Raw genomic sequence first — 10,316 nt, forward strand, 5'->3', positions numbered from 1 at the left:
GGTAGAAAAAGGTCCTGCTCCATTAGATGACATTAAAAGTCCTCTGGCTACTGGGAACAGGACAGCGCTGTGCACATAGTTCTTCATGTGACAGTAAGCAGAAATAAAAGAAAAATCAACCAGCACTTGAGTTGACAGACTGAGGGCAGGCCTTACATTCTGCCTTTTGATAAATAACGTGTTTATTATTTGAGGATGAATAAAACAAAAACAATAGGAGACTATAGAAAATTTATATGACAAGTGAAAAGGAAGAACTAAAGACTCATAGGAAGAACAGTTATCTGAAAATTATTTTCTATAGAAACCAAAAGAAAATTTTAGAAGACTCTGGCAATCTCAGTAGGATACAAGAGGTGACTTCTGAAAAGTAGATTTTAAACTTGTGGTTTCCAAGCCAGATTCAGCTCTGTAAACATGTCATGTATGGTCTATATGTTGTTTTTAGAAAATTCGAATGAGTTGCCAGCATTTAAAAATAGACTTCATATAATTCAGATTTGTAGCTTCTCTTTAAAAACCAAATCTTTCAGCAGTAAGGTTGAATTGCATTATACCTTCTCTGCCTTTTCTTGAATGGTTCATTTCTGAAACCATTAAGTGAGGCCAAGCAAGTTAGGCATTCATGCCCATGTGGTAGGAGCTGTAGTGGCACAGAGCAGAGTGTTGGAGCCTGACTGGCAGGGGGAGTGTATGGAAGTGGAAGAAGACCAGTATGGGGTGTTAGTGCCCAAGCAGAGTGAGAAGGGTGCCCCATGGAGGGGCAACTGACTTGGATTGTTGGAGTATAAGTGTTATGAGGTGGGTGTCTACATAGGAGGATCAGTTCTAAAAGGAACCAGGGCTCTGTTGGGTGTCTACATAGGAGGATCAGTTCTAAAACCAGGGTGTCTACATAGGAGGATCAGTTCTAAAAGGAACCAGGGAGAAATGGCTGATTCCAGGACTAGGGCCGGGAAAGAACAAGGTGAACCTAGACCTTTACTTTGTGTCAGAAAATAAAGGGCTCAAAGAATGGTGAAGCCATGTCCAAAAGATACAATAATGATAGTAATAGATTATAACCCAGTGAGTAAAGTAGGAAACCATGAGGGAGTAAATAAATGAATAAATTAAAAGTTTGGTGAAAAACAGGATATTTGCACAGTTCCAAATTATGCCACTACAAAATGCTCATTGACTACAAAAGAGAAGGGTATCTTATGGTAATGTTTGGCAGATAGCACCTTAATGAAATGATCAAGTTAACATCATCAGTGACAAGATCAAACTCATGTGTCACCTGATAGGATGCAATAAGAAGAACACAGCATCACTTCTGTGATATGCTTACCAAAGATGTGTGACCTGAATTTAATTGTAAGGAAACATCTGAGAAACCCAAACTGAGGGACATTCTGACACAAAATAACTGGCCTGTAATCTTCAAAAGTGTCAAGGTTATATAAACCAAGGAAAGACTGGAATTTATTCAGATTGCAGAGACTAAGGAAACATGGCAGCTAAATGCAACACATAATTATGAATCGGATGGTATTGGGACAAATGGCAAAACTTGAGTGAGATCTGAGGATTAAATGGTAGTAATATATCAGTGCTAATATTCTGATTTTGATGATTGTGTTGTGGTTATCTAGGAAACATCCTTATGTTGTAGAAACCATATGCTAAAATGTTCAGGTGTAACAGGGCATCATGCTAGCAACTTACTTTCAGATGGTTCCAAATCTTAAAAAGTTCTTTGTATTATATTTGCAACTCATGAGTTTGAGAGTCCTTCAAAATTAAGCAAATTAACATATATATATATGAAGGGACTTTATGCACATATTGAAAAAGTAGCTTCGAGGTATTTTGCCACAACATGCATTTTTATTTTAGTTTGTTATTTTAATTACATTATCACAGCTGGATTAAGAAAACATAATAGAAGTTATAGGCTGTTTGTTGTAAGACCCTAGGTCATAGAAGATCTTCTTAAATGGAAGTTTTATTGGCAATAATTAGCAATAAATACATACGTGTCATAATAATTTGTGTTAAGCCAATGTGAAAGTTCCCATTGTTTTAAAAGTTGTAACTATTTTGTATGATGTTTATTAGTAGGTCCTGTCTTAAGACAAAATTTGAATATTTTGAATTGTAAAATAGAATTCGTTAAGAGCAGAAAGTAATTTTTCTATAATTAAGATATTACTAGTAATTTTTGAAGGTTTTTTTTGTTTGGCCAATTGATTTGTTTATATGATTTAAGTTAAAAGTAAAATTTTTAGTTACTTCTTAGACTGGGTAAAGTTTGTCTGCTTCTAGAATATGCATATCCTTCCATTTTTCATATTAAAAAATACTATTAACTCTTAAATAAGTGAATATATAGTAGATACTATAATATATATGTATAATATAATGAAAACTAAGATATATCACATAAAAATAATTTCCTAACAGTGGTCTGGGTCTGAAATTCCAAATGAAATAGAATAACAGGATAATGGAGCTTCAAAAAAGATAGAATTTTAGTCTTAACTTTGATGATTAGAAAAAAATATAAAGAGTATTTTTAAAATCTGTCCAGTAGGAGAATTTAAAGTAGGTAATAATACCTTCTAAGCCAATGGAGAGTATAAAAGTAAACAGAACATCATCTCTAAGAGTAATAGGCCAAAAAAAAGAAATATTCAAACCAATAAGTATTTAATAACATGGGAAAATACAATGTAAACTACATGCAAAATGACCCCAGTTTTGCATGTTATCCATGTGTATGACAAATATGGTTACATAGAAAAGATTCTGAAAGGAAAATAAGATTGAGTGGTTTTCTCCAGGAAGCGAAATTATGGGTAATTTTTGTTTTCTCCTTTATACTTTTTTATAAAGAAATTAATATGTATGTTCTCATATATATCTATACAACTCTCAACCAGCAAATGTTCTTTCAAAATTAAAATGTAATATATTCTATTTTGTATTTTATATAATATGGAATATCCTAAAATATTTAATAGTTTTTTTCAATAGAAAAATCTGTTTATTTCTAGGTTAATTGGTGGGCAGTATTACTTATGGGAATTGCCCTGATCATGTTAATGGCTGGATTTATTAAGATATGCAGTGTTCATACTCCAAGTAGTAATCCAAAGTTGCCTCCTCCTAAACCTCTTCCAGGTAAGACAATTTGAGCAAGGTATATATTTTATATAACTAGAACTAAAAAAAAAGTAGAACTGAATTATAAATGAGTCTTTAGTAACTTATTTTATGGTACTTTCTCTTTGCGAATGGGATTACTAGATGAATTATTTAGTTGCTTTTTAAGTGTGTGGGTTTTTTGAAAATCTAATCTAGCTAATGGCGCCAATTTAATGTTAATTTATCCTGAGTGTCTAAAAATATTTAGACCTAGAAAGTTTTATTTTTGCTTGGTACCTGTTTTCTTTTTCTCCCCCTACCCAATTTAAAAATCTTCCATTTTTTTTATTACAATAGTTAGGCTAGTTTTAAATTATTGGTTTTTCTATTCTAATAGCTGTGCTTCTGTTGTTTTTAATGTTTGTGCTCTTCAAATATTTTCGGGCACATAATGTCATTTTCCCTAGGGACAAAGCTTTGGAGGGAAATGCAGTCTGTGGGAGAGTCTTAGGGTGGGGGCTTCAGTCACCAAATAACCATTCTTCATCTCTGAAAACAACTCCTAGGGCTTGGTCTCTACACTTTTCCTCTGAGAGACACAGCATTGGGAGGAGAGCCTCTTTAGATTAGCTTCAGGGATTTGGAGAAGAAAAGGGTAGAAAGTAACTGTCCCAGGTTATTTAGTCCCCATCTATTTCTCCCTCACCCTCCCTAAGGTATTTGTGGATTCTGTGCTGCCCTCAGAACTCCTGGGCCAGCAGCACTCTGTTCACTGTAGGTGTGGGGAGAATATTGTCCATCCCAAAGCAGTGGCAGAGGAGAACCAGAGCTACATGACAGCAGTTCCCTCTCCTACCTCCCACAGACTTCTCAAGAAGCTTCTTGCCTCTGGCCAAATCTACTACCCTACAGAAAGCAGATTAAAACTTGGGGTTTCTTACAATTTTCTCTATTTTCCCTCAGTTGTTTCCCTGTATTTACCTATTGCAGGGCAAGAGATCTCAGTATTCATGCGGGGTTGGTATCTGGGCGGGAACCAGAAGAGATTCGATTTTTATATCATTGCTTTTCGTAAATTTATTATGTTAGCCCCTGGAATTTATGTCAGTTTCTTAGGGCTTTCCAAGGGCCACATGACACTTTTTACATATGTTACCCATTATGATCTCATTCAATGAAACAGTTCTCTTACTTGATTTCACTTTAAGCAAATTCTACCTTTAAAAACTTAAAAAAAAAACAACAAAAACCTAGCTGCCATTTATTGAACCCTCACAAAAAGTGTTAAGCACTTTTACATGTGAATTATCATATAATCCTTACAACGGACTATATGAGTTAGTTATTATTTGTTTTATGGACAGAGCATTCAAGTTTCAGACAGGTTAACTCATTTGCTTAAAGACACTCAGTAATTTCTTCATTGTGTATTCTGTCCTTAGAGTTCATATCAGCTTAATAAGTTATGGCTGTTGAGCACTTGAAATGTGTTGTAAATATAAAATACATATCAGACTTTGAAGATTTAGTATATAAAAAATAATAAAATATTTCATTAACAATTTATTATATCTCTTACATCTTGAAATGATAATATTTTGGCTATATTGGATTAAGTGAAATAAAAAATATTAAAAAATTTTTTAACTTTTTTATTACGGCTACTGAAAATTTTTAATTATATTAATGGCTCATATTATATTTCTGTTGGCTAGTACCGATCTAGAACCTTTCTTATTGAAATGGCAGCTTTGTTTTTAAAGATTAAAAAGCCCACGGTAAATGTTTTTACTATTGTTTGTGACTCACAGGCACTTTAAAGAGGAGGAGACCGCCACAGCCCATTCAGCAACCCCAGCGTCAGAGGCCCCGGGAGAGTTATCAAATGGGACACATGAGACGTTAACTGCAGCTTTTGCCTTGGTTCTTCCTAGTGCCTACAATGGGAAAACTTCACTCCAAAGAGACACCTATTAAATCATCCCCAAACTAAACCCTTACAACTAACAGAAGAAAAAAAAAATGGCAAGAGATCATGTCCTCAGACCAGGTGGAATTAATTAAATTTTAAAGCCTGAAAATTCCAATTTGGGGGTGGGGGGTGGAAAGGAACCCAGTTTTCTTATGGACAGATATTTTTAACCTAATGGCACAAAGTCTTAGGATATTATTATGTGCCCCGTGTTCCCTGTTCTTCGTTGCTGCATTTTCTTCACTTGCAGGCAAACTTGGCTCTGGATAAACTTTTATCACAAATTGAAATATATATATATTTTTTTCAACTGCCAGTCAAGGCTAGGAGGCTCAACCACCTCAGCATTGGAGACATCACTTGCCAATGTACATACCTTGTTATATGCAGACATGTATTTCTTACGTACACTGTACTTCTGTGTGCAATTGTAAACAGAAATTGCAATATGGATGTTCCTTTGTATTATAAAATTTTTCTGCTCTTAATGAAAAATTACTGTTTAATTGACATACTCAGGATAACAGAGAATGGTGGTATTCAGTGGTCCAGGATTCTGTAATGCTTTACACAGGCAGTTTTGAAATGAGAATCAATTTACCTTTTTCTTATGATGGAATTGGTTCTGATATTCATTTTGTCTTTATCAAATGGCTGCTAAGAGCACATGAGTGACTTCGCTGAAGAACACAAGTGTTGTGCAAACTGGACATATGCAGCATACTACTTCAGAGTTAGTTCTTTATGTAAGTGTCTGATTTCTGCTTACTTGTTTTAGACTTTCTAACTCAATTCCAGTTTTGAATTGATAGGTAAAATTTTATTCATGCTTTGGTAGAAATTATGTCAATGAAATGATTCTTTTTATTTGTAACCTCTTATTTGTTTTTTCCATATATCTAAAGTATGCTAATTATGTTTTTGGTTTTTGTGTGATATGGAAAAGAAAAGCTGTGTCTTTATTTTATCAAAATATTTGAACATTTTTTTCAGCATATCATCACTGATCATTGTTAACCACTAAAGAGTGATTTGCTCTACTTGTAGTTAAAATTGTAGGATAGGCCTTCTGACCTTTTTTCCCCTGAAATATTTTAACAACAATGGAGTTGAAACAGCACAATGTCCCATTCCAAATTTATTTTGTAAACAGATGTAAATAATTGGCTTTTTAAAGAAAGAAAGCAAAAGCATTTAATGTATTAACAGGCTTATTGCTATGCAGGAATGGAAGGGGGCATTACAAGAAAATTTTAAGCTTGTGACATATTTATTACTTGTTTTCCAGCTACATCACTTAAATGAGATGTAAACAGCTATGATTTTCCTGGCTTCACATAGGAGGCAAATTTAGGGAAAGTTGAAAAAAAGTCTGTGTTTTGGCTTCTTTTTTTCCTTTTTTTTCTTAAGAGTATAAGGTTTACACAATCATTCTCATAATGTGACGCAAGCCAGCAAGGCCAAAAATGCTAGAGAAAATAATGGGATCTCTTCCTTGTAAACTTGTACAGTATGTGGTGACTTTTTTCAGAATACAGCTTTTTGTACATGATTTAGAGACAAATTTTGTACATGAAACCCCAGATAGACTATAAATAATTCTAAACAAACAAGTAGGTAGATATGTATGTAATTGCTTTTAAATCATTTAAATGCCTTTGTTTTTGGACTGTGCAAAGGTTGGAAGTGGATTTGCATTTCTAAAATGGTGACTTTTATTCTGCAAGAGTTCTTAGTAACTTCTTGAGTGTGGTAGACTTTGGAACATGTACATTTTTTGCTTGTAATGTTATCCTGTGGTAGGGTTTTGGCAGGTACACACTGCCCTATTTTATTTTGAGTCTAAGTTAAATGTTTTCTGAAAAGAGATACGTGCACTGAACTCTCCACGGCAAATCAAGATGTGGTAAAACAAAAGGATCAAGACAAATGAGATCTAATACTACTGTCAGTTTAATGTCCACTGTGTTTTATACAGTATCTTTTTGTTCACTTTGGAAATTTTTACTAAAAATTGCAAAAAATAAAGTATTGTGCAAAGATGTAAGGTTTTTTGAAACTTGAAATGCATTAATAAATAGACTTGATGAAATCAACTTGAAGGTTCCATACTCTTTGAACTCTGAGAACTACCAAAAGAAAAAAGCTCCCACAAGCAGTTTTTCCTTACAACGAAAGAGATTGTTAAACAAAAAGACAATTATCTCTTCCCGTGCAAATACAGATATCTATTCTTAGTTAAAAGACCATGTAAAAAATTTAGATATCTCAGGTATCTACACTCAAGAACGTTTTAAAAACACTTAACTGATCTCAACTGCTTTACATTATTTCCAGTCACTATTCAATGTGTTTAAAGGTGTTTGTCTTAGTGGAAGAGCTGAATAATTTTGGAAACTGGTATTATTTACAGTAAGTCTTCCCTTAACGTGGTCTGTAGGTTTCTGTGACTTGAAACCAATTTTACCATAGGCTCAATGGTATAGACAAAAGTTAAGTTCCTACAGCATCTCATCGATGTTTTAGCGAAATGATGTTAAAACGTCATTCAAAGACCTGTGTATAAGCGTTTTGTAAAGCTTTGAATGCTAAGTACCTTATTTATTTTGAGAGTCTAGTTTAATGATGAGTGTATTTTAAAATTTTGAGCCTCGTTTTTCTGCTTTGTCAAATTCATAGCACATAAGGTGAGAAGTGACATTTCAAGTTTTATCTAGAAAAAGAATTATAAGCCCAGAAGGGCACCCTGCACAAAATAATCAGCCCCAAATTTTTTAAAAATTGAAGCCAGCTATAAGTAAATAGTATTTGTTAAATGAGTAAATATACCATACTTTAATTTAAAAACATAAAAATATATATTGTTTAATTTTGTTCATGAAATTCATGAAACCATCAATAATTCAGATGATCACAAATTTGTTATTCTTACAATTGAATTCTTAAATTTTGTTTAGAAGTTTTTTCAGTTTTCTAAATTCAGTCAACAACTCACAAACAGAATCAGCAGTAAAATAAATTATCACAGTTTCTGGACTTAGTGATCCTCAGTGTCAGGCAATATCATATAGTTTGAAGAAGGACTTCTTTAAGGGAAAGACAGCTTCATCTGACAGTCTTGTTTTCTGAGGTATCTTCACCACTTTGTGCTTTGTGTACTTCATTTTTGTCATATTCACAGATTAGTAAAAATGGAAGATTTCTTCAAATTGAGCAAACTACTCTTAAGTCCTTATATCTTTTCCTATGGTCTGTACATTCTAATACCTAATGATTATTATTTCTCCAAAGGTGGGATTAGTGTCCTTGGCAGCTGTGCAATTGTGGGTCCTTGTGCTTGAGAAGACTTTTAATTTCTTGTTCGGTATTTCTAATTGAAAGTTTAAGAGGGTCAGTGTCTTAAATGCATTACAAAACCAGACAGGCCATCTTGAGGGGTATAAGAGGACATGTTCATTATCTGGATTTAAAGGGTCAAGCTCTCCCAAAACTAGAGACCAAGTTGGGTATAATTTTAAAGCAGCTGTCAGGGATAATTCATCTTTAGAAAAGTCACTAAATGTGCAAGAAATTATAGTTTCCAGAAAAGTATTTTTGACTTCTAAGTAACTAAACATGATCAACTTGCCCCAACTAAACAGAACTTAACTTCGGTTTCAGCATTTCTGGTTTTATGTTCTTGATTAAAAACAACTTCCATTCGAATCTATTTTTCCATTTATTACTTGTTTCATTTTGCCTTTGTTTCTATAGCCAGTCTTTATATTGTTAGGCTACAAGTGAGCCCTTGTGTTTATATTGCTCTGTTGTTTGTGCGTCTTAGATATATACATGTATGCATTACTTTTTAGTAGAAATTTATATATTTTATAATTGATAGGCTCTTCAGAGTGTCTGTTTTCTCCTATAAAAAGCAATGGCATGATAGGTAAAAATGGAGGGTCAAGCAAAATATTTATTAGTCTGTGCTCTTTCCTAAAATTTCCACTAACATTGATTGGGGAAAGAGAAGAGCATAATCCAACAAGGACTAGGAATATTAGCAGATAACAAGAACAAAATGGTGGAGACTGGAAAGCAAAGAGAAGAGTCGTGTCTGACTTGGCAGACAGACCCAGGGAAGCCAAATGCTACACCAGCAGTGGAAACCCGAGGACAACCCAGTTTGCACTGTTAAGATTTTGCAATAAAGAATAAAGCCTTCAAGACTTTGTTCTTTGTGTGTGGCTAAAGGCATAATTTACTTTTGTAACTTTTGTAACCCATCTTTTTTATTTAACAGTACACTGATATTGTACCTACATCATTTTAATGACTGTAAATATTTCATTCTATGGATGTATTGTACATTTTAATAATTAATCTGTTCCCTATTGTTTGGACATTTAGGTTTTCAGATTGTTCATTATTTTAAATAATTCTACAAGGAAAATCCTAAGTAAGCCTAATAAAATAATAAAATAAATTTCTAAAGGTGGCATGGTTGGGGTAAAGGTTTTTTTTAAAGGTCATTGATAAAAATTGTGATGTTGTTCTTCTAGATAGATGTACCAAATTTACTCTTCCCATTAATATATAAGAATACTTCCACCACTAGCATACTATAGAAATTTTTTCTTTTAAATCTGAGAGCCTGTGCTTAAAAATTCACATGTATGCAGCCACATGAATTTATTAGAAACAATAGTAAAAGACCGCTTAATTGATTTGATTAGCTTTGGACATAATTCAAATGAAAGTCAGATATACTGCCCTGATTGTGGTCTCTAAATGCCATTTTCTTCAAAGAAACCAGACTTCCTTGGATAAATGGCTAATTCCAGGTCTAGGAAAATAAATGTACAAGAAGAGCCCAGAAAACACTGTCATACTAGAAAGCAAGGAAGCTATTACAGGTCTGTCAAAAAAGCTTCAGGAGGAGCCCTGAAGAAGTTTCCACTGGCAAAAGCTGAGATAATTTTAACATCAGTAAGGATAATATCTGCAAGAAATTGAAGCTCATATTATGTTTTACTTCATGAGTTAGTAAGATGGTTTACGAAATTGTAGTTACTTTTGGAATATGCTCTTAAGTATTCCAGCTGATAAAGTGGAATGATAAACTGTCACCATTTCACCCTCTGATGATTAATGGATCCAGGCTCAGTTACTGCTAACTTCACAAAGAGATAGCAGTCAAATATTTTGTGCCTCCTGATGGAAATACGCATAC

General features: G+C 33.6%; 1 protein-coding gene across 1 annotated transcript in view; it reads left to right on the forward strand.

Moving 5' to 3' along the window:
• ADAM10 (ADAM metallopeptidase domain 10) overlaps window positions 1-7,200 on the forward strand; it is a 112,388-nt gene extending 105,188 nt beyond the window's left edge. The window contains exons 15-16 of the mRNA XM_006920322.2: window positions 3,042-3,168; window positions 4,944-7,200. Of these exons, the coding sequence (XP_006920384.1) occupies window positions 3,042-3,168; window positions 4,944-5,038 (222 nt within the window). The 3' untranslated portion in view covers window positions 5,039-7,200. The remainder of the gene's footprint in view (window positions 1-3,041; window positions 3,169-4,943) is intronic.
• The last annotated feature ends 3,116 nt before the right edge of the window (window positions 7,201-10,316 follow it).

The sequence above is a fragment of the Pteropus alecto genome, unplaced genomic scaffold, assembly GCF_000325575.1.
Source record: "Pteropus alecto unplaced genomic scaffold, ASM32557v1 scaffold86, whole genome shotgun sequence".
Taxonomy (NCBI): domain Eukaryota; kingdom Metazoa; phylum Chordata; class Mammalia; order Chiroptera; family Pteropodidae; genus Pteropus; species Pteropus alecto.